The sequence below is a fragment of the Ylistrum balloti genome, unplaced genomic scaffold (assembly GCF_031769215.1).
Source record: "Ylistrum balloti isolate Yb309-2 unplaced genomic scaffold, AGI_CSIRO_Ybal_v1 Utg369892, whole genome shotgun sequence".
Classification (NCBI taxonomy): domain Eukaryota; kingdom Metazoa; phylum Mollusca; class Bivalvia; order Pectinida; family Pectinidae; genus Ylistrum; species Ylistrum balloti.
Window position 1 is genome coordinate 608,130 of NW_026782024.1, and position 24,374 is coordinate 632,503.

Consider the following 24,374-nt stretch of genomic DNA (forward strand, 5'->3'; position numbering starts at 1 on the left):
TTTAGTGGAATTTAATAAGTCTTCGTTCTAACTGCTTTCTGTTTGACCAACATTCGAAGTTGTAAGGTACAGAACATATTCTCTCCCCTCTTGAAGACTAGCCGAAATTCGTAGAATTTGAACATTGTACTATTGCCACACGTCATAAACCACTTTTTGACCGTAAGACTAAACTAACTGACTTGAGATATGTATTTCCCCTTTTCAAAATTGTTTTTTCTTGAGTAGTACGTTTTACAACTACCTCTCTTTTAGCAGTTGTATTGGGCGTCCGTCAAAACGATCGTGACATACTATTTTTCCACTTGGAATGTCTGTTTGTGGCCCAAGGACACACGTGAATTCTCAAACAAAATTAACCAAAAACTACTAAATGGCATAGCTGTCGATTAAGACGTGTTGGTTCGTTTTCAATATATATCATATTGATATCTCTTTAAAGTGATTCGTTGTTGACCTCACCATTAGATGACACGTTTTCACGTGGGTTTAATTGCTATAATGAGTTACAGATGAGAAAAAAATCATCACGTGATGATTGTTATCGGCTTCAACGTGAGTTCACATATTTCTGGGGATTTTATACCGAGTTATTACACGTTTGCATTATGTTAACATAAAGGTAAAACAGACATTCAAATGAACAGACGACGTGTGGTTGTAAACACCCAACAATGAAATCCTGTAACTTCCTGGTTTATTCATGATCTCGCTTTTAAGGTTAGGTAAAGGGAAAATGTAAAAAAAAAAAAAAAAAAGATCGACATTTTATTGCCATTACAGAGAATACAAATCAACATTTATTCTGCAGACTACCGAGAATGTTTATTTTGGCCATCTGCCAAAAGGATGACTCATTGTACTTGTATATGGTATAGGACTGTCGCAAGCTGCCGTTGTTTGGACCCCAGTCTGAAGACGGTAATATCGAACACTTAAGTCTCTGTAAATAAAAATAAAGTTAGTTGCTTAACATCATTGTTGAAAATAGTAAACTTATGAATATCGCAGTGTAACCGAAGTAGATAACGATGGAACAGGGATTTAATCTCAAAAATATTAATCTGTCTAAATATATTGCAAAGTTAGTTTTAAATGTGGAGAGATTAAGACCAACTGTTTCTCAGTCAAAACAATTATTCTGCTTAATCAACGAAATCCTAATTAAATTGCGGTAATGGCGGCGATATAGAATCCTAATGGTTTATTGGGCTTGTTGTGTTTATCGAGTCCACTATCAACGAAGGAATTGGTTTTGCTTGGTTTACATAGTTTTACCTAGAGGGTGATTATTATTTAATAGTTTTAGGTAATTACACATATAAATTTTCAGTTGAATTGACACTTCTTTATAGCGTTAAATAGCCGACATTTAGCATTTTTATTTTTATATTTCGTTTATCGTTTATTAGCTACTGTGTCTGTTTACATGTACATCGGGACAGGTCCAAAATACCAGCACAAATGAGACCAGTCTGTGATCACAAATGTAAATCCTAAAGTACACAGTGTTAGTTACGGTAAGTGTTATCATTTTCCAATCATATATAACCGGTTTATCTATTAACGTCTATTACTTTCCTTACTTATTTTCAACACTTCCATATACTTATGTATTTGTATCATTTTCTAGACCGAAATATACCATTTGAGCGTCGGACAAGTAAGCCAGAGGCCTCGGGTTCGAATTCTAGCGAAGGAATTGAATTTTTTTTTTACATAAACGTGTAATTATTTTACACTCTTTGGCGCTAAGGTTGGTCACTGTGAAGTAAAATCTGTTCAATATTTAATTAGTCATCTGTCCCGAAGAGACAGATTGACCTTTAGCCCTTGTGCTGTGCGTTAACTTTCCATTCAAACAACACCTTCTCAATTACCAGAAGGCCCAGAGTGCTGATATTGGGCGTGTTGCATGCTAGGATCAAGGGCTACTAAGTGGTTTTCATATGCCTGACCTTGGTTCTTTTAAAGACCACAGGAATCAAATGTGTTAAAATCTTTAAACGAACGACCTTCTAATTTTCCAGGCTATTAAAGTTGGTTCTTTGACGTTATTGGATGAGGGCTAAGCTGTAGAGCAGTAATTTAGGCTTATATTGCCTTTGCCTTAGGCAGATGACCGCTAAGGCCCATTCAATGGCCTCTTGTTAACTTTAGACCTTACGGCCACAGTACAAAATACATTAGGGAACAAATACATAAAATTTACTGAACTATAGTATATATAGTGTCGCGATTAGTGAAGAATTGAGTCATACAAAGTTGGCATAATTTACGTGTTTCACTAATTAATCACTTATTTTAGTTCAAGTTGTATCATTCAATGTTACATTACGACAAAATTGTACAAGATTACGAATATTCCCTTTGGTTATTAGCTAAATTATGTTATTAGAATTGGATTATATGATAAACTTTCAAGACAATCTTAAGCAATGAATGGAAATCATAATCCTAGAGAGCTATTTAAGTTTTTCACAAATCATTTTGAAAAAATGAAATATCATTTGTTGTTGATTAACAATTTTTTTTTCATTTTTAAGTGATTTATCAATGGTCATATCAATATAATTACATTTATGTATGTATCGCATTTTTTCGGTCCGTTCCGCTCTAGATAAATAAGGTATATATGAATATATCGTATCTATAGAAATACAAAACATTTAACATGGCAAAGGATATTCTAAATTGCTGGTGCTATGGGTTCTTTACATAACATTATGACGTATTCCTATTGCAAAATAATGAGAAGTGATTTGATCCATTGTTGTCCCGCGTGCGTTTAGTGATGGTTTAAAAAGTTAGAATTGTTTATCAGACTTTTTAACCCGTCACATGAGTTTACGCAGTGTCATCAATAATAACGTTATTAACTAATATCGATAAAAAAAATTATTAAAAACTGTTGTCGTGCATTGCTATCTACTGAATTCGGATAAAAACGGACGCTCAACATGCGGTGTTTCACTGGACCGTTTACTATTTCTAAACGAGTGCTAAATACCTGACGGCGTATCTGTCATCGGCACAAGCGTGTGAATTAATTGTGCACGTGTATTTACTATTTGCTCAGACTATATATATGCCTAATGCGTTCGTTGACATATTATAACGGTTATAACGGCAGGTTAGCATAAGTTTTTACATATATACAAATTAAATGCTTGCTCGCGATACATATATTTGCAAGCATGGTCCCTTTAACTAAAAAGGTGTAATGAAGTTGAAAAAATATAATACCAAGAAATGAAATTCAATTGATCAGTTTTCATGAAATACTTATGATGTGATAACCTTAACCTGAATTTCATCTACATTTTACTGTGTTTGAGGACTTAATTCTTAATTATAGTTTTCCGTTAAGCTCTTCATTAAGCTTAATTTTGCTTAATTATGATGATCTCGAAAAGCTAGAAATGCAATATATTTATACTAATCAACCTCATAACGTTAACCCTTTGTGTAAATAGCTGCTAGTAAATAAGGCAAGGTAAATGAGGTAAGACGCCGGTGAAACTATTTGATGGGTTCCTTTAAAAGTACGGTAATCATCTGGTTAAATCAGTACTCGACGTTAATGTATTCTGTTGTGACTGAACAAGATAAAAGATATTTCAGATATCATTCGTTTGAGCGTTATTGTTCACGATTGAATCAGGATTTATAGGTCATTAGCTTCAGGTCTTTAATTGCGATTCTGCTTTGTAAAGTACGAACATATTCTAAACCTGTAACGGTCCGACGGTTGAAGAAAGATAGTAAACAGCAGTATTTTAGATTTTGTGGCCTTAGGAGGTATTTTTCATGTCTAGGTTTAATGTGATTAAGTGTTCCCTATGAAGTTTCATATTTAATTATATTAGGCCGAATCCTGGGGCATGCGGTTTGTTAATGACAATATAATTGGAGATCTAAAGAAGCTGCTTATACACAATGTAACAAGTAATGACAGAAAGTATTACCTGTATCAGCGATCCCTGCTGTCCCAGCAAGTTCTTCAGTAGGAGGACTGGTGTTGGAACAATTGAGACAATGCCAATCAGAATACCTACGACGCCAATATAGTCAGGGTATATATATCCTTTATACACAGGACGGTCAAAGGTCACAAGGACAGCGACGAACGCAACCTATCAAAAATTATTAAGGCCATCTTTATATTCTTGTAAACAATATTTTCATGACGAATTTACCAGTCATCATCATATTAAGGAGGTTTTCTTTCATTTGATCTTCACATTACATTCAAAAGTGCTTCACGCTTCATCAATATAGCTTATATAAAAGCAATTGCCCTAACACTTAAAAGTATATATATTACAGTGTGTACTCTAATGTCTCGCTACTAATGACTTATCTATATGATTTGCCTTGCCTTTACAACGCCTCTTTTTAATCGGACTGCAGCAAAATTTCTCTTGACAATATATAACCAGATAATTAATAATATTATTGCCATATAAACAACGTTTGATGATTTAGTCTACCAATTCAACTTCAAACCAAGTCAAAACTACTGACTACCATTCTTAGTGCTATCAAATTACAGTCTTATTGTGATACAGTTTACTCAAGAAGTGGAATTAATTGGTTTGTGGATTTTAAAGAACACTAAAGAATTTTGACCAATCCACAACACCCATTTCTAAAAGAATTTCTTCTATAAGAACACCTGATTTTTTCACCCTGTACGCCGAAATGATCAATTTGTACCAAAAAGAACGCCTTAGTTCTCTTGTTATGAGAACTTTGTTATCAAAGATAGGTGAACTACGGTAATGTATATGGTTATGAGTTATACTGAGCCTATTTCGTAAAAAATCAAATACTTCCAAATCAAAGGAGAAATATACGGACGATAAAATAATGAAAATCATCGAGTTTCTGGCTGAAACCATCTTCGTCATGTATGGTAATGGGCGCTCCTGACAGACTTTTGGCATACCCATGGGAAACTGTTCCTCCGTTGGTTGAATGTTTTTGTTTTCATACAAGGCTGAATTCATTAAAGAGCCCTTTAAAACAGGTCCTAAAGACATGCAAAATCGTTCAATTTCACTTTCAAATATAAATGACGTATTGCATTTAAATAACAAGAAATTGTTTATTCCAATAAGAATTGGAGGTCAGGGACACAACATATTCTTAACCATCAGTCGCTTATTTCGATGATTTCCTACGACGAAAATGGACAGTTTTCCATCAAGCTGTAGGATAACGGTGAGGATTTCAATATCCCTATTTTTCCATTTCTGGACAGCAGCAACCTTGCATCCCCAACCTATGGTTTAATTGCTCTTCGCTTGCGACTATTATCAATTTGGTAATGAACAAAAGTGAAGTATGGAGACAAACGAGTTTATCTATGGAGAGATTTACAAATATTGTATGAAGGCAATTTTGTATAGTTTTGTTGCCTTACTCACCAGCATTAAAGTTGGAGTGACGATACACCAAGACACGCGTATAAAAACGGGTACTGAATGTCCGGTCATCATTTGTATATCCTTACTGAAGCGTTCCGCCCCTACAGATTTGAGATAGATGCTTTATTTATCTGATTTAGTTTTCAAACAAAATGAAAAATTAAAAATAAGATTTGTGCAAACGTTTCAAAATTCGCCAAGCAAAAGTCTCCCTTCCTCTTGCATTATTATATTCTACAACAGCTGTTTATAAAGAAAGTAAACATGTACTCAAAAATTGGATACATCTGGGTAGAGAATAGATTTAATTATGGCGTCAAGTAAATATGAATGAATGAGTTTCTCTCGTGAAGTTATATATATGATATAAATGATATGATCTCAACATAAAAAATGCAAATAATGATACAGACATATGATAAGTGTATAGGACATGTTCTCACCGTACAACCAGCCAATAATGATACATTCCAGACATGCAACCATAAAGATACAGAATGTAGATTCGTACCAGTCAACAAGTTGAAAGATGTAAATTCCGGCCTGAAATATTAAAAGCAGATTTTAAGAGATTTCTGTGCTACAGCAATGTATCCTTAGCAGAATCCCTACACCAAAATGCTTAAGACAAATCATTTCTACGATCAAACAACATTTTAAAGCAATCTAATGTGAAAACAGTCTTTAAAAAAAGCAACGGTAACGTTGTTTTTTACAATTGACAAGGAATACATGCCTATTAAAAACTGAACAAAAATCCCTTTTACACGACATGGTAATTTTGTTTTGTCAATTCACCAATGTATACCTTTCGAATCGAGTCCGAAATGGTGAATAACTTAATTTCATTTTGCTTGTAGACTTTCATCAATTTTCATATTGTGTAGTGACATACCGGTACATGTATTTATTGTTTTATTCATAAATATACACGTACGCTATAAAACATTGTTTTAACGTTTATTTTTTTAATATTTTAAAGAAAATATACAGACATGCTAAAGCAAGACTCAATCGGAAAGAAGGAACAGAAAGCAAGAGACTCATTTTCCACCCAAGCTTTTGTGCAATAGACCTGTTCCTTTATAATGTCAACGAACGCATGTCCGAAACGATAATTCAAATGTGACATACATCATCAGATGTTATCGATAAAAATATCAAGCATATTTCTGATGTCTTAAAAAAAACGTTGCAATAGCTATGAGAAATTTAATTAATGATTGCTTTCATGTTAATTATCTTTGTCTGAAAACAATAAAGTGATATACATCTGTGATATGGAAATAATTACCCGTGTCGAAAATATTATGCTGGTCAAGAAGAAGAGTACAAAAACAGTAAAGAGGACGTAAGTCTTGTGTTTGCGCAGAGTTTTAGGGAACCTGTCCGTGAGTCCACTTATCACAGCTTCCAGCATGCCAAACTGTGATATGAAAACAAAAAAGGTCTTTCATGACAACACGCTGAATCAAAGGGTATGTTTTGAAAACATTGCACTATTAATCGAATACTGCTAAAAATCAACACATGACATTTTCTGACCCTCAGACGTTGAAAAATGTATCTATCTTTCGTAAGACCAAAATGAAATAAAAAGTTAGACTGCTTCTCCACCTGGTTCATTTTAAACATTTATAGTTTTTAATTTGATATACCTGACTATCCAGTCCAACTGTAAACAGCATGGCAAAAAAGAGGACAGCCCATAACTGTGGAACAGGCAGTCGGGTCAGGGCTTCAGGATACACCAAGAACACCAAGCCGGGGCCTGTCAACAGATATGTTAATGTTCACCTATCTATCTTACCTAACGTAAGTAAGATCAGCTGAAGGTTTGTGTCAACATAGTTTATAGAAAGGTTCATGCTTCAACTTACATGTTATATGTTATATTTTTCTATATGTTTACTAGTCAAAACTTCACATTAGTTTTGAGGGGTATGTAATCCCAGTGGATGTCTGTACAATTACCATCTGATATGGTTTGGTTTTATAATGGTTAACGGCCTATTAACAAAAGTGACCATTTAAAGACGTCTTCTCCATCATGCGAGGTAAGTACGTTTTTAGTGTTTTCTGGAGGCAGTTAAATTTCCATGTTACCGTCTTTTATCAGTGTATTAATATTCATTACATGTATATCTACCTTGTTGCCAGTTAAATCTTACCCATTGCATAACTAATGTATTATAACGCCCATTATACACTTGTATTATAAACTTTGCGATTGAATGAAGAGTTCAGTTATTTCCATTGTGACGGTCTTCATGGCGTTGCATATATATTGGGACTGAAATTCATTTAAACCTCAATGACGATGTGGAGGTTCATTGGTTACAACCATATTGCATACAAAACCACTTACTAAATTTTCCTTACAACATACAGATCTATTTATTTGCAGTGCAATTATAACAGCATTAGGGTGCTAGCTTTGCAAACTCCGAGCCAAAAACTAAAAGTATGGTTCAGAATAAGTGATTTTATCATTTATTGCTGTTATCGTTTCCCGCTGATACCGAGGGAGGTATGGTTTTATTTCGTCCAGTCTTTTTTGTAAAGAGAGAATTAAACCTGACATAGACTTTCTTAAGAAATACATAGATAGCTTATGCAAGCGAAAAATATTTCTCTGCTTGGTTGGTAACTGCAAAAAGGTATTTTACAGAGATTCTTCTTTGGGGTTCCCTTACTTTTTTCGGATTATTTCGCATAAAATATTGTTCAAATGACACGATAATGTAATGTTTTCATAGCCTTATGACAGCCGCTTGTAGTTGTAATGTTCATATAGTGTGTGGCATGTTGTTTTAACAATCGTTTTAAAATTGCTGAAGCCTCATCATTGAGGGCTATAGTAAGAAGACGTCGTAAAACATATTGCCATCTTGTCCAAATACATATTTCTCAACACTCCACTCATTTATTTTTATCTAAATCGTTTTTACTTTAAATCAATGACATATTCTGAAATGCAAAACTATATCTTAGGTTATCTGAGACGAAGTCTCATGTGACATAATACAATTGCTGTTTGCCCGTCGTCATACATCGTAAATAATTTTATATTTTTGACTTTTCAATAACCAAGATTTCCAGGGCACTGATATTAGATTGTTTCAAGATCGTAGGGGTCAAATGTGATAAGATCTTTAAATGATAACTTCTCAATTTAAGCCATGGGATGGTAGCTTGCTTGTATCGACATGGTTGGAAAGATTGACTCCAAGGGGTTGATTGATGGTACCAAATATATTTTCATTGCCCAGAAAAGATACCATCAAATGCTCTGATGAACCATTTCGCTTTAATATAACCCGCCACCGTTGCACCTGTGTAAAAAGATATGCTACAGTGTTAAGCGATAAACAAGTGCTGACTGTAAGTATCATAAATTTTGGAGACAGCCAGTTCCGCTAAGTACAATGTCATCAGCCACATATTACTTACGCGTTCGCGCGTGAATAGTGATATAAAGATAACCTACCGCTGTCATCCGCTGCGTGTTCTATGAGTGTGTTGTATTGTGTTGTAGGTGTAGGTCCGCCCCCCTCGACCTCCCCTCGCTATGTTGTTATCTTCGAAAAAACAATCATATGTACAAGAGCTCAGATGTCGGTTTGTTGTTCTATAACCTGTAGAGGTCTACATATAAATAGTTTTTACAATGTGACCGAATTATACACAACATATACATACGTACGCACTATCTCGTATGTAGATATCCAGTATTGTTTATCTATTTTAATTGCTCAGCCAATTACCAGTGCAAACTCGTCATCTGTCTGAAAACCACTATGCTACAGTATATTTTATTTTGTGATACTTAACGATATTTCAATGGATTGCTGAACATTAATGATATCTTGATAATCATGCAAATCATCTTATTTGTATCGTGTTAGTATTGGTATTGTAATTAGTCTTTTAAAAACATATAAAATGGTCTGATATATGTATTTTACACGGCATTTTGTAAACTAGATGCAAGTCTTAACATGTTTCCCTGCCTAAATAATAAGAAATACATTATCATACATTATCAAATTATTATGAAACCACGTGCGTTTCAATGCCATCGTTTTTGAAAATACCAATAAGTAAGCACAATCATAGTTCAAACACAAATTCAATTATACTTAGGTTAATTATAACTGAATAAAGATTTTCACGGAGAATATGACATAATAGCAGATTTATAATTGAATAAATGATCAGGAGTTGGTTTTGTGTCCATTTTTCATGGAAAGTTTAAATCCATTGTGGGACAGTATCTATGATAACAACTTACTCACGTACGTCATGTGGACGGTGTTCCAATATCAAGGGATATGCATATCTAAAACCCTATCATAAAGTTATATGAGAATATAGCATAGGTTCGGTCATGCTACACCAGCCTTGTCAGAGGAATGTTTGTATTAATAACTCAACTCTACTATTGTTAGATAATCAGATGTTTTAATCTTACTTACCAGATTCTGCTAGTTCTTCAATGGTAATATTAGCTTCTCGAGCAAGAAATCCCAAGATCGAAAATACTACTAGTCCACATAGGAAGTTGGAGAAAGCGTCTACACTCACGGTGATAACAGCATCCCTGTCAGATACAGTCGACATATCCATTAGTAAGTAAGATAATAAGAGGCCCATATGATCTGTATCGCTCACCTGGCTTTTCCTGACCGAAATTGTTTCATTAAAACTAAAGGAAAGGGAATTATATATATCCAAACACACAACTATCTATTTTCTAAATAAACCACGATCCTCAGTCCCTCAGAGGTCAGCTAAACATTCATGCTTCAGACCAAGTTGAGACAAATCCATGCAATTTCTTCTGAAGAAAGTTTGTTAGAATTTGTTCTCATTCCCATTTTTGGGCCAAGCCCCTCCGGTTGCCGTGGGCAGTGACCATTTATACAAAACTTATTTCCCTTCACCCTAGAGTACTTTATTCCAAATTTGGTCAAAATCCAATCGTTCTTACAGGAGGATAACGATTTTCATAAATTAGTTTTTGGGGTTTTTTTTCTATTTTTTCCCCGCTACTACGGCTTCAGCGTCCAAGACCAAAATTTTATTCAAAAATAATTTTCTTTATTCAAGAATGCGTCGAACTAAATTTGCGTAAAATCCAATCATTTTAAAAGGAGTGAATTTTACAGAATTTGTTCATTTCTCCTTCTGGAACTCGTCGTTCCCAAATCAGAAAAACACGACCAATCGTTTTATAGAAATTGTTTTCCCTTTTCCCAGGAATGTTTTAGACAAAATTCAATGATTCTTTCACGCTTAACGAGGAGGTCTTTTTATCTGCAAAATATGCCCACTTTGTCCCGATACTCGAGCCCGAGAATTATCATTTGTACAGAATTTGTTCTCGTTGTCTCAATGATGTTCCGGTCAAATTTACTCAGTCATCAGCGACAGAATGCACAGGAATTCGATTATCTCAAATTTTCAAGCTTACCGAAATAAACGGACGGACGGATGCACGACGGATGCCTGCGGTATGGCATTAAGCTCACTGGTCCTGTAGATCAGCTGAACTAAACATGATACACTAAAAACTCGAAATCAGATGCGCCTTGTTTTCGTTAATAGTAAATAAATGCAGTTTTTTTATGTATGAATTTGCAGGCTAATTTTTCAAGATATGCTTGCTTTCTAATTTCAACAAGTTTTATTGTCAAATTGACAAATGAATTGGGCAGCAGGCATAGCCTATTCAAGCCCTCTCCAAACATGGTAACAAACAGTGGTACAAACATAGACATACAAAAGTAGACATTTGAACATATACAAACATATATAAATAAATCAGAATGCTGAAGTAGGGGAGACAACTACTTAAATCTATTCCTCATGTAATTCCATTTGATTTCATTTTCTAACCTTTCACCATAATTTTTTAAATAAAAACATTACATTTAATTCAGGAAGAGAAGAAAATTATAAGAGATTAATGAATAAACATTTAGTGGTATTAAATTACCTCACCCAACAGATACATGCCAGAAAAGTCCATGTATCACACAAGGCGATCCACTGATGCATTTGGAAATTCAATCCCACCAAATAGTTTAATTTATGTCTATTTGCAGGTTAGAGATCTGTGTTATTCAATAAAATTTCTTCAAATTTCTAATTCTATTCATTATTCAATATTTTGAGTAGACAATATAACTGGTCTTATGAAAACTAAACCCTCCCTAAAGAACAAATATTAATGTGTAAGGTACCTTATTTGGAAATCAGATGACAATGAATGAATGAATGAATGAATGAATGAATGAATGAACGAATTATAATGAATGAATGAATGAATGAATGAATGAATGAATGAATGAATGAGTTAGAGATTTTGGTAAGACATACTAAGTCTTCTAGATATAATCTGAGACAGATAGAAGGATATGTTTATTTTCATTCTTATTGCATTTCTCACAACCATTTAGAATGACATCAATAGTCAAGTGGATATGAACTTCGTGTGATATATTCTGAAAAAGTATAACACGATGTTGATTAAAGTTTCAACAATCAAGAAAGTAGTGAGATGCTGTTTCGAGTCTAAATCCACAAGAGCAAGCCGAGGACTCAGCTAGGCAGTTTTTCTGAAGGTCACAATTTAGGTTGCTGGCCTCATTTCTCAACTGACAGAGAATGAAATTGGTTTCTCGATTTCCAAAGTACTTAATAATATCAGTTGTTTTTGTGTTAAGGTTTTGGACAGGTGTTATAATTTGTTTTAAACTGATAAGTAGAACGAATATTTTGAAGATCCCAAGCTATGTTATTAATTTCATTAAACATGGATGGGAAGAAGCTACTTTAATAGTTGACAGTTCGACAGAGAGGAGAATCAAATAATCTAATAGATCTAAAGGGATATCTATCAAATGTGGGGTCATGAAGATAAGATTCAATAATTTCTTTCAAGTAGTATGGAGATTGATCATTCATGATTTTATACGTCAGCATCATTTTATGCTGCTTTCTCCTACTATTCAAGGAACCCAACCTATTCTTTATACAAGTTATTGTGGTAGGTGACTTTACGCAGTCCTGTTATTATTCTTGTCGCCTCTAATTGCACTGATTCTAAGAGATCTTTTGAATTTCGTGAACAATTATCCCAGACAACATCAGTATATAAGTATTGGCCTAATATATGATATATTTATTGTACTTAATGAATGTCTGTCCAATTTATACTTCATTATTCTTAACACATTAATTCTTTTATAGGCCTTTTGATAAATGAATGTCAGACCGAGATGTTTATGTATTCGACTGACAGTAACAGGTTCATCATAAAAATATACATTTGGGTGATGGATATTCAAATTTTTTTAGAGAAAATGACAGATTCAGTTTTGTTTGGATTAGATTTCATGTTTCATCTATTAGCCCAGAGTTGAATATTGCTGATAAGTTGTGTAAGTTCAATTGGATCATTATCTTTTACAGCATACAGGGTAGCGAACAGTTTAATTACATTAGAAACACAATCAACAATATCATTAATATAAAGTAAAAACAATTATGGACCGAGCCCTGTGGTACCCCTGCACCAACAGACTTAGACGTGGATAAATATCCCAGTTAAGACTCTTTTTTTCTATCATCTAAAACATTCCTAAACCAGCAGTCAAAATAATAATTAGATAAATTTCGTAATTTACATGCATCACTTAATTTTAGAATAGCGTCAAGTACATGTGCATTTTCTGAACCGTGCCAGTATTTGAGTGAAACTTAAACGTGACACAAAGTAATTTCCTTTTGATGCCGTATACTTGAAGTTTATACAATAATCCTCCATGCCAGACTCTATCAAATGCCTTGCTTATGTCACAAAAAACAAACCTGAATTCTTAACCTTGGTCTTAACATTGTACAATAGTGTGATGTACTGAAAGAAGTTGATTTACTGCAGAGTCCTTAGGCATAAAACCAGATTAATGTTTTGAAATAACTTCATGATAGCTAGATAATTAAACATGTATTTAGATATATTTTTTTCTATAATCTTACTAAAACATGAAGTTATAGAGATTGGTCTGTAATTAGATATTTCATTTGTTAAACCTTTTCCTTTATAAATGGCATTAATATTGGCAGTTTTCTAGCTAAGGGGGATAACTCTTGTTTGTAGTGTTTTGTTATATAGCAAAGTTATAGGAAGAGAAATAGAATGTTGAAGTTCCTTGATTATCTTTGGTACCATACCATCAGGCCCAGCTGGTTTAGTACTATTTAAGAGAAACAATTGATCACACATCTTGATGTGTTATTGATATGTTTTCTAAAGACTGCGGACAGTTAATTTCTATATCAGGGACAGGTTCAATTTTCAAAACAGTTTTGGCAATTTCCACCAACTAAATGAGAAAGTATCTTTATTAGCTAACAATTTATGCATATTTTCTAGATAATTACTCTTGGCCTCCCTAATTTTACTTATGACTTCATTCCTGTTATTTCTATAGTTTTCCCAGTGGCATGGTAAGTTACTAGACCTTGTTTTTCTATGTACCCTATTTCTTTGTCTAATTTTAGTTATTATGTCTTGTGTCATCCACTTTTTATCTCTAGGTCTTACTGTAATATTTCTACTAGGAATACATTCAGATATCTGTTGATTGATAGCATCACAAAGAGTATTATTAAATTCATTACTGTCTTGCAATTCTGAGAGGCTTGTTTTCGAGTTATATAAAGATTGTATTGTTAAACAACAAAAGATTCACTAACAGTGCAATTACTGATTATGAAATTGTTGTGGAAACCGATAACATTGAACAATAAACAGTTACCATGGGACTTTTCTAAAAAGGTCATTCAATCCTTATCTAAATAGATACATTGTTGCTTGACACTTTTGGACACCAGAGTGATCAGGATACAGAAATCAGAGAATTTGTGAGGACAACATAACGAGTTTTATGTTAAACATTAGTTATGAGAGCGCTTGCCGAAGTTATTAATCCTACCGGAGACAGTTGCCATGGAACTTGTGAAAACTGGCCAAAGTGATTATTCCACCCCATGTCGGTCCAAGAGAGTAAAACACTTGTAATGCTGCTTCCAGCCATACCTAGAAAAATGACATTATAAATATGTTATTGTTTAAAACAAAACAACTGTTTTTGGCAATTTCAATTACTGGCAGATTTCCCCCATTTGTTTATTTATTTACTTATTTTTATTCTCTTTTTTTCCCTTTATTTGTCTTGTTCAATCCACGTTTGTAATCTCGCATCCATTTTCAGTAACATACCTGTTACTCCTACGTTTGCTAATCTGAAGGAAGTCTCAAGAATAATTGCATTCATTTTTTATATTTTCGCCACTCAGTATAGTGAAAGGTCACGTCAATCGAAATGTTGTTTTTCACGGCAATAAAAGATACCTCTTTTAATGCTTTTAGATAATAATTAGTAAAATTTAACATTGTATCACCAATGACCAAAGAGATCGAATGCTTCTTTTTATAAACTACACTTATCAAAAAGCCTGAAGCAGAATAAAACAAAAGGCCCACAGGCAGTTAAAATGGTTATTATTTATCATTACCTTCTTGTACAACACACCTGTACCAAAGATTATACAAAAGACACACACATGAATAGCATATTTGCATTATTAAGAGTGAGATACAGTAGAGCCACACAATAAATTAAACTGCATCATACAGCTGTTTCGTCATTCTAGGGCTCCTCAGTGATGCTAAGGGCCTAAATTTGAAGCCTAGGGGCGAGTAAGGAAAATTCAATGTGATCAAAAGAAAAGTCAAAATCTAGACGGGGAGGTGCAGCAGCCCCACGATAAGATACATTTCATAATTTACATACATCACTTAACTTTATAATAGCGTATAGCACATGTGTATTTTCTGAACCGTGCCACTATTTGAGTAAACTTAAACGTGGCAAACAGGTTACGGCAAACCTCGGGGACTTTGAGTCCACCAACAGTGTCTACCACCTTCTATCTTTAAGACTGTACAAAAGATACACAAGTGAATAGCACCTTTCCATTATTAGGAGTGAGATACAGTTGAGCCAAACAATGAATTGAACTGCATCATACAACTGTTTTGTACTTCTATGACTCGTCAGTGATGCTAAGGCCTTAGAGTTTGAAGCACAGGAGTCGACTAAGTAAAATGAAAAGTGATCAACAAAAAAGTCGAAATCTAGACGTGAGGTGCAGCAGCCCCATAATTAGATTATCAAATTTCATGATCATGTTTAACACCAAGAAAAGATCCTAACACTTATCCGTGGACGATGGCATAACGTAAAACTGACTTATGTCTCCCAATAATGTTCATACCTCTTTTCATATCCAAACAAATAGTAAAAGATAAAACGGGAAACAACGCTTGCGTGCATACATCATTTTGGATTTTTATTTTCTCATTACACAGTAACAGATTACTTATTCTCCATACTACGATTTATTTTTCTAATATTACTTCTTTTTCATTTTCTCAAGTTTTTATATCCAAATATGATGCTCATCATTCGCCGTGTTCTTAAATGCAAGAAAATCATAAAAGTACGTTAAATGATATGCGTGTTTACAGATATGACGCAATGAACTATCATTTTAACAATAACATATTTGACAAGTTGACAAGGTTTCCTTTCATAATAACAAATACCCATACCCATTTCCATGATAACCTGAAAATTTACACCTGAATAGATATTTCAGAAGTATTGTAATAAATGTTCATTGATTATATTACGGTATGACAGAAATTACACTTTCAGCTTTAACTCACGCGGTGAATATTTTGGTGAAATACGTCAAAATATTAGCCACACTCGTGAAAAGTATCTGACATGGCTGAATACACTGTTAGATATCGTTTTTATAACATTGATTCGTGACAGCAATTACTAGTAAAGATATATCATTTGATAGAAGTACCTGGAAATGGAGAAGTCTAGAGAAGTCAGGTGTGAGGTACAGTAGAACTCCATCTAATGAACCAGCCAAACATAGACTCCGCACCAGTATCACCAACAGCAGAACGAACGGTGCAGTGGCAGTCACATAAATGACCTAAACAGTGATGAATGTTGAAATATCAATAGAAGTAAACCTCTTCGAAAATTACATTGAAAATAAAAGAACAAAGTAAGCGAATTCTTGTTTTAAATATCATGATATCTGTTTTAAAGGAGCAGACAATAATCACATTATTTTTGGTTGACACTATAACCTAAATGTTATATTTGAATTTTATTTTTCATGTTTGACTTTGCCAGAGAAGTGATCACTTTTCATATTTTGATATTTCATTCGTAATTAGTAATTATGGTGCTTGTGCCTTCCATTCTTTTTCAGCAGGTGTTTCTTGAATGTTATTTCTTGTCTAACTATTTTTCAATTATGGATATCAAATGGCCTTTTCTATCCTACAATATTTATAATGTTATCAAAACTAAGATATATACTACAAATAATAGCATATTTTTTTCTGCTAATACTGCTGTAATTTGCTTATAACTAAAATTCACGTCATCGCTAAAACATAAACAAATCAATTTGAAACATTCAAATCGATTTAATTACTTGGAACGTTCAATGCCATTACCTTCCCAGCAGAATGTACCCCTTTTATTATGCTAAGGAATATAGATGCAAAAGAGAAAAACAAAGCCAGTATGATATGCCACTGCGGGATTCCCCAGTCGTCTATTCCTCTTGATGCGTTTAATAGCTTGTATCTATAACATGTAAAAGATTGATATTAGCTGGCTTAGAGAATGCTGAATATTCATATCTTGATCAAGCTGATACATAATCCGATCCGACCGGATCATATCTAACCCGTGATTAGTAAAATTTTCACATTATCACTTCACAGTTTACCATCTAGCAATATCAAGTTCTTAAAAAAAATCACGTTATCCATTGGAAAAAATAACGTATTTGTTTCACTTGAACATACGTAGAATACTTACCGCCAGAATTCGGTGGCCGCTGTAGGGTAGAAACCTTTACTTTCCTCAGCTGATGATCCATTGAGTAAATAAGAAACGTTCCATAGTGTGGTATTAGATGCCTCAAGACCGGACCTAAGCACTACACATTCATCTGTGTTCCATTCATTGTTACAGGTGGACCAGGGCTGTGTCGGGAAAAATGAGTAACCCAAATACATCAGCACCCAGGCCACGATCAACCCGTAGTACCACGTGCAAATCATCGTCATCAACACCATGGAATATCCTATACCTGAGCGAGCAATGTGTTTTTGTCGTATAAATGTTATCAACAGGTCTGTTACATACGATCTATGAACGTGTATTACATAATATTGCAATGTAACAAATTTTCCAACGTTTTCCTTTTACAATATATTGAAGAACAAAGTGATAGAAAAATAAATTAAGGTTATTTAAATTGAACTTACCTTCCAGCAGTGGACAAAGTGACCAGGAAACTAGTGCACTTTTACCGGAAAATTGGCCCAGACACAGCTCCATGTAATACATAGGAAATCCACACAGCAGCGTAAATATGAAGAAAGGAATGAGGAATGCACCTAGAGGATGGCCATTAAGTTGTGTCAATAGAACCTTTTTCCCCCTTAAATGGCGAGGTACTTATGTGTTTACATGTATAAACTCATAAAGTGAGTAAGCTGTGAAACTTCAGTATGCTATAAGTGTAAAAAGAAAGAGCGAATGCGATGCGGAATATAACAGTGAGAGACGAGAACCATATGTGTGACGGATGAATGACCTCCTCCGTGGGGACAATTAATGCACAGAGGCTGACCCCAGGGCCCCAACCCTGGCAGCTCTCTTTGATATTTATTTATTTATTTTTAAATAAAAACAGAAAAAAAGCAATCAAAAAAGAACCTTGATATGCAGTCGAGTTTTTATCATCAGCATAAATGCAATCAAAATTTACTTTTGGGTGAAGCTTGTTACACACCTATCCGGTAACTGATATATGTTTGTGTATTAACTTAATTATTTCTTAACAAGTTTGTCGGCACCCTCAGTGCTCGAGGATGCCTTCTCCGATGGTTCCCGTATTGGGGTCATCGAAGGTCGAAAGAATAGGGAATTCTCTTTTCAAGTACATATATTTGGAGGGGATTGAAAGTGGTGATCCTGCAGAGTAGTGGGGATATCTTTTAGCCAGGGGACATTAAAGACCAAGAGATTTTGCTGACCTCGTTGCAACATTGGGAACTTTTCTTTTTTCTGTTGGTTGACAACATCTTCGTCGAGTTTGATGGTAAGATCTTCCAACAAACTATTGGCATAACCATGGAAACTAACATTGTCTCTTTGTTGGCTGACTTGTTTGGTTGAATTTAGCGAAATCAGATCTACTGATGAGGTTTTGTCGTTAGATAACAAGAAATGTATCGAACTTGTCCATCGTATATTCCCAGCAAAATTGGAAATTATGGACACGCTAAACTCTTAAACAGCAGTTGCTTATCATAATTTTTATCTGCAATGAAATCGTAATTTTTAATGTTTTCCATCAAGCTGTATGATAAGCATAATGATTTCGATTTCCCCTATAGTGAATTTTCCATTTGTGGATAGCAACATCCTCCGTTATTATATACTTTGTTCTCAATTGAGAACGGGTCGGGGATCCTGCTTGTGGCCTTTATCAGTATTCGTCAGAGAGGTAGCACTTTAGAGACAATATCAAAGTCACTGTCACAAGGAGGCTTACTCGAGCATTTATTTTAATCAGAGCCTTCACGTGCACCCGCCACATGAACCCCCATGTACTCATCTCGCCTACATAGGGACCTTCGTCGTAGCTATTCATAGCACGCTATGAAATATATAACCAAACCCTCTCATCACCCGTGTTCAGGTGAACGCTCATTATTTTGTCATACACCGGTAATCCAGAACAATGATATAGCAATAGGGCACACAAAGGAGATATTCTACCACATTACTGTATAGGTGTATGGTCTTGTCGCATAGCTACACACGTCGTTAACTATGTGAAGTGAAATATACACAACAAACAATAATTGAAGGTTTAAACAATTGCATGTTGACAAATACCGGCACGGTCGAAATTCCAGACAGACCGTCCGAATTCCCACACACGGTTCTTTACTTAACATGCCCATTTGTAATTATGTGAAGATTTATTTTTCTTTTCATTGTCATCGCTTCCAGTTTGCTTTAACAGTCACGCCATCATTATGTTGCATAAATATAATCGATAGATAAGTAAACAAAATACAGACAGGTGGTCACATACATGCAAGTTTTAACGGAAACATTTAGAATATGATTGAATTTTCAAGCAAGGTAAATCGTGTTGATTAAAGGTTACATTACTATTTGCAAACAATAATGGTGGTATACACTACCTCCTCCATTCTTCATGCACACGTACGGAAACCTCCACACACTACCGAGGCCAACCGTATACCCGATTAACCCGAGGGAGTATTCCACCTTGTTTGACCAGACCTCCCTTTTTGGTAAATCATTGACCACATTATTCCGATCATCCAGGAGTTCAAGCCTTACTCCTTCCTCTGCTGACCGCGGTTCAGACATCCCTACTCCAATCCTGCCTGATCTACCACGGAATGGGTGAGAGTTAATAATCTGTCAGTTTGTCTGACGTCATTTTCACGGGCTATAAATCCTTTATCATCTCCATAGTCTTACACACATTTACTCAAGTATACTTAAAACAACATTAAATACAATGCAAAGTTCAGATGTCCAAGACCAAAAAAAGTATATATACTGAAAGGATAAAGAAACGCAGGGTAATATTTATTTCGATATTTTGAAAAAATAAAGTGAAACTTTGTGGATTGAGTAATTAGGTCATATTACACCTTGTCATGTATCGAAAATTTAGTCACGGTACAGTGCGCAGCTCTGGTAAATGGAGGAATGAAAAAACAAGAATCTCATGCACCGTGTTGTTCTGGTCTCATGCAGCGTTGGTCAAGTCACTCTTCGTTAGTCATTATACAGACCAACTGCTTCCCTAAAATTAATTTGAGAATTTGATTCGTTTTAAGAATGGTACGACTCACAGATGTTCAGAGGGGTCAGGCCATTCAGATGCTGATGCAAGGACAGCTGCAAAATCAGGTTGCTAGGCACTTTGGTGTTAATGTTTCCACCATAGAACGTCTTGTAAGACGTCTTCGGGAAACTGGGCGATTGGCCGATCGACCTAGGTCAGGACGTCCGCAGGTTTGGGGGCGGTTCAGTAATGGTGTGGGGAGGAATCTCACACGGGTTAAAATCACAATTGGTTGTTATTGATGGCAATTTAACAGCAGCTAAGTATAGAGATGAGATCCTCCGACCCCAATGTTATCCCTTTCTTACAGCAGCATAATCTAACCCTCCAGCAGGATAATGCTAGGCCCCACCTAGCAAGGATTTGCCAAGTCTTTCTGGCCAACAACAACATTCAACCACTAGATTGGCCGCCATATAGCCCTGATTTGTCCCCGATCGAGCATCTTTGGAACCAGGTGGATAGACAGGTTCGAAAGCGCCAGCCACCCCCTGCTATTCGGGAGCAGTTGACCAGAGCTCTAATTGAAGAGTGGGACAACATCCCCATAAGACGGATTAACGCTCTCATAAACTTTATGACCAGAAGAATAAGGGCCGTGACCACAGCAAACGGCGGACACACAAGATATTGATGACTCAGTTCAATTTCAATTTCAAAATCCTATGGGTCCATTCAACTTAATCGTTAGTACCTCTTAACTAATTGTCAGATGCAAAATACAGACTTTGGAAATGTTTAAGCTTTAATTTATCTGTAAGTATACAAAATTTCGTTTTAAATGAAGCCCGATATCATACTTAATTTCTGGTTTAAAGTTCACCCTGCGTTTCTTTATCCTTTTAGTATATATATATATATTTCGTTTTACTGAACGTCTTTCATCCTCATGCATTATTTAAGTTTATTTCTAGTCAGTCTGGTTGTTGGCTTGCTGCTAAATCATCAAGAACAACTCAACAAATTAACTAAAGTTAAATGTAGATATTTATTGAATGTTTAAATGTTCTGAAAAGTAATATGTACAAGCCAACCGATATTAACTTTTATCCCAGACCTCGGTCTCACTTTAAGTACAAATCTATCATGAATGGTATCCTTTGATTTCACAATGACAATAATGAGAAGATTGTTGAACATGATGTTTTGTATCTGTTATATTCGTTAATTAAATTCCATTATTCATTTAATAGTATCCGAGAGTTCCTAATCACTTTTAGTTCTCCCGATTCCCCTAATACTCCTAATTTCTCCTAGTACTCATATACAACTACCAAATCTGTTGGTGTACATAATTACGCAAACCGTGTTTCGCGTACACGAAAATAAAGACCGATACTTAAGATATTGGTAATTTTTGCGATAGAAACAGGCATACATATTGATTCTTAAGTGATAATAAGTGGTTTTGTCTGTCAAAGTGTGGTCATGGAGGTGGGGTGTTGTTACAGTGTTATCCATATTTGCTTGTTATACCAAATTACGTTCATCATACAAAACACGTTAGGTCCCTATTTTTGTTATTATCATTATCTGTTTTGATCAAAAGTCAAAACGACACCTTTGATGTTTTACCGAAAGTAAGACATAACTCTGTATAATGAATGCAAACATAATGTCTTAAACTTTTTTGTCCTTATACTCTTTGTTATTTTATGTTGTTTGAAAATGACAATTTTAATGGCGTTTTGAAATAAATTCACGAGTGAACTACTTTTATTGACTGCGCGATTCGGTTGATAGTGCAAACAATTTCAACTTTATTCTGGTTGCTGTGGTTCTTCTCTTGGGTATAACTCAAGAAGACTTGAGTAGAATGCAACTAAATTTAGAATGATTTATTACCATAAACCAGATTTCAAATTCGTGAATTCCGACTTACTTGGTGAATCACTGTCCCGGATTTTTAAGGCCCGAGATCAAAAATTGTTTCATGATTTTGGAAAATTGACTACTTGTATTAAAATTACAAAAAATAAAACGCTATCCAGAAATAAAGTCTTTAAAAGATTAATTCTAGAAGATGGTCAAATAAAGGATTTGTGTCAGTTTGGAACATCAAAAAAAAAACAAACAAGCAAACAAAACAAAAACAAACAAACAAACAAAAATACTGGTATGTAAACAGGTTAAGATGGCATGTTGTTATATTCCTGTAGTTTCTGAATGCTTACAATGTATACTGATAAAAGTCATTGATTACTATTTTTTATCAATTATATGATACCTATAGTAAAAACACTTTATTACAAAACAACTACTGAAGTGTTTTCCAAAGACGATCTTATTTTAAGATGATAAAAAATATGATAATAAAAAAATTAACAAGTATAAAATCTCTAACCAAACAATTAAGAGATCCACTGGGAAACTTGATGACAAGTCGATAATTTTATTACTCAGCGTTTAACATTGTTTATATTAATTCGTAACAAGAAATAGCATCAAAAATGATAAAGTACAACACTGTAGAACAATTTTCGGTCATTAAATGTCATACAGAATAGTTCGTTGGCCAAGCACACACGGTATGACGATATTGACGATGTCTGTGAAGACAACCAATCCGAACACAACTGTTAACACCCCAATCCCTATATAACCCATAAAGGTAGCGCTAACTCTATCGTCTGAGGCCGATGTGATTCGTCTCTTTGCGGAGGACAATGTCTTCTTATCAAGCTTCAATTCCGCTGTTATATTCTTAGTGAGTTCCAGAATAATTTCCAGGTTCGCTACTGATGATAGTTGATTACTGACTGTTTTCTGACAATCGGTACACGAGCATGACACGCCAGTTGTTAATGTCTGCGAGCTCTGTGTGGTTTCTTTTGGAATAGTGGATGCTATGTCCGTTGTCGACGATGTTTCCTTCGTGGGTCCTTCAAAAGGACAAAACATTTTTTCTTTGTATACAAAAACCGGCTTTATTTCAAGAATTATTATATCGCTCTGTAATATGAATGAAAAGGTTTCATATATTACTATATACACATTATATACAGACAACTAAAGGCATGTACTATTAATCGTAAAACTGATTTTCTTACCTCCTTGGCACTCAAAGGTAACGTTGAGATACTTTTCAACATCTGGACACGAATCCTCGAACACGGTAACAGAGGAAAGGATCTCACAGGTATTGGACCCCTCGCAGTACTCAAAGATTACTTGATAAGTTTCAGGTGTCACACATGACGTTACAGTTGTATTACCGCCGCACGGTGAAGCATCCGTTCGTCCAAAGTTGGCGTCGATCACATGGATTGAAAATCTGCTGGGACATTCCATTGGGACATAATCACCCTCACAGGCGATCAGACTGGTCGCAGCCTCTGTCACTGGATATTTAAAAATAAAATATGATTGTAACTTTTTTAAGCAATACACAGAGAAAATCTCACATTGATAGTAAAAGCTAACTGCATTGATGTGGATATCTTTTAATTTTTATCGAACTTTTCAAAGATTTACATTCCTTTATCCTTGTTCCAGTGTTTACAAATCTTAGCTGATTTGACATCCAGGAGCCTATTCCCAACACCACGATTTCCGTTGAAGATGCTGACACTGGACTTGCAGCACATGGTTATGAGAAATACTGGTTGATAAAGACTATGGGGAAGTTTTATGTTGGTTATTAATGATCTCATTAGGAAATGTTCTATATTATGATGCGATATGCTGTGTGGAATGTTCATAAGGACGTCTCCTGTTTTCCCCAACGTTAAAAATATTTTCACTTGAGAACGTGGCGGCTGCCACAAATCGAGCAGAAGACTCTTATCTTTCCGTAACACATGGTCTGATTCTCATACCTGGTTTTGTTCTGCAATTTTGAATGGTCCCGTGTAAAATTTT

The 24,374-nt window shown here is 34.8% G+C and overlaps 2 protein-coding genes across 2 annotated transcripts; both read right to left on the minus strand.

Moving 5' to 3' along the window:
• Positions 1 to 793: 793 nt before the first annotated feature.
• On the minus strand, positions 794 to 20,026 carry LOC132546489 (sodium- and chloride-dependent glycine transporter 1-like). The gene is made up of 13 exons (XM_060210206.1): positions 19,834 to 20,026; positions 17,878 to 18,009; positions 17,426 to 17,699; positions 17,056 to 17,188; positions 16,386 to 16,520; positions 14,438 to 14,541; positions 9,911 to 10,035; positions 7,091 to 7,203; positions 6,727 to 6,858; positions 5,876 to 5,975; positions 5,433 to 5,533; positions 3,969 to 4,136; positions 794 to 943 (listed from the first exon to the last, which is right to left on the minus strand). Exons 1-13 carry the CDS (start codon positions 20,024 to 20,026, stop codon positions 794 to 796), a joined length of 1,860 nt encoding a protein of 619 aa, XP_060066189.1.
• A 2,974-nt stretch (positions 20,027 to 23,000) lies between these two features.
• LOC132546490 (uncharacterized) lies at positions 23,001 to 24,100 on the minus strand. Its single transcript, XM_060210207.1, has 3 exons — positions 24,016 to 24,100; positions 23,564 to 23,854; positions 23,001 to 23,395 (listed from the first exon to the last, which is right to left on the minus strand). Exons 1-3 carry the CDS (start codon positions 24,098 to 24,100, stop codon positions 23,001 to 23,003), a joined length of 771 nt encoding a protein of 256 aa, XP_060066190.1.
• Positions 24,101 to 24,374: the final 274 nt, after the last annotated feature.

What these genes read in the sequence shown, in the direction of transcription:
- LOC132546489 (XM_060210206.1), bottom strand. Translation starts at nt 20,026, where the DNA reads ATGTCTGAACCGCGGTCAGCAGAGGAAGGAGTAAGGCTTGAACTCCTG. An exon ending in GGGTACATTCTGCTGGGAAG is followed by an intron (nt 16,521 to 17,055) that starts GTAATGGCATTG and finishes ATCACTGTTTAG; the next exon opens with GTCATTTATGTGACTGCCAC. An exon ending in AGCAGGGATCGCTGATACAG is followed by an intron (nt 944 to 3,968) that starts GTAATACTTTCT and finishes TTTTATTTACAG; the next exon opens with AGACTTAAGTGTTCGATATT.
- LOC132546490 (XM_060210207.1), bottom strand. Translation starts at nt 24,100, where the DNA reads ATGTGCTGCAAGTCCAGTGTCAGCATCTTCAACGGAAATCGTGGTGTT. An exon ending in TGTCAAATCAGCTAAGATTT is followed by an intron (nt 23,855 to 24,015) that starts GTAAACACTGGA and finishes TTAAATATCCAG; the next exon opens with TGACAGAGGCTGCGACCAGT. An exon ending in TACCTTTGAGTGCCAAGGAG is followed by an intron (nt 23,396 to 23,563) that starts GTAAGAAAATCA and finishes GTCCTTTTGAAG; the next exon opens with GACCCACGAAGGAAACATCG.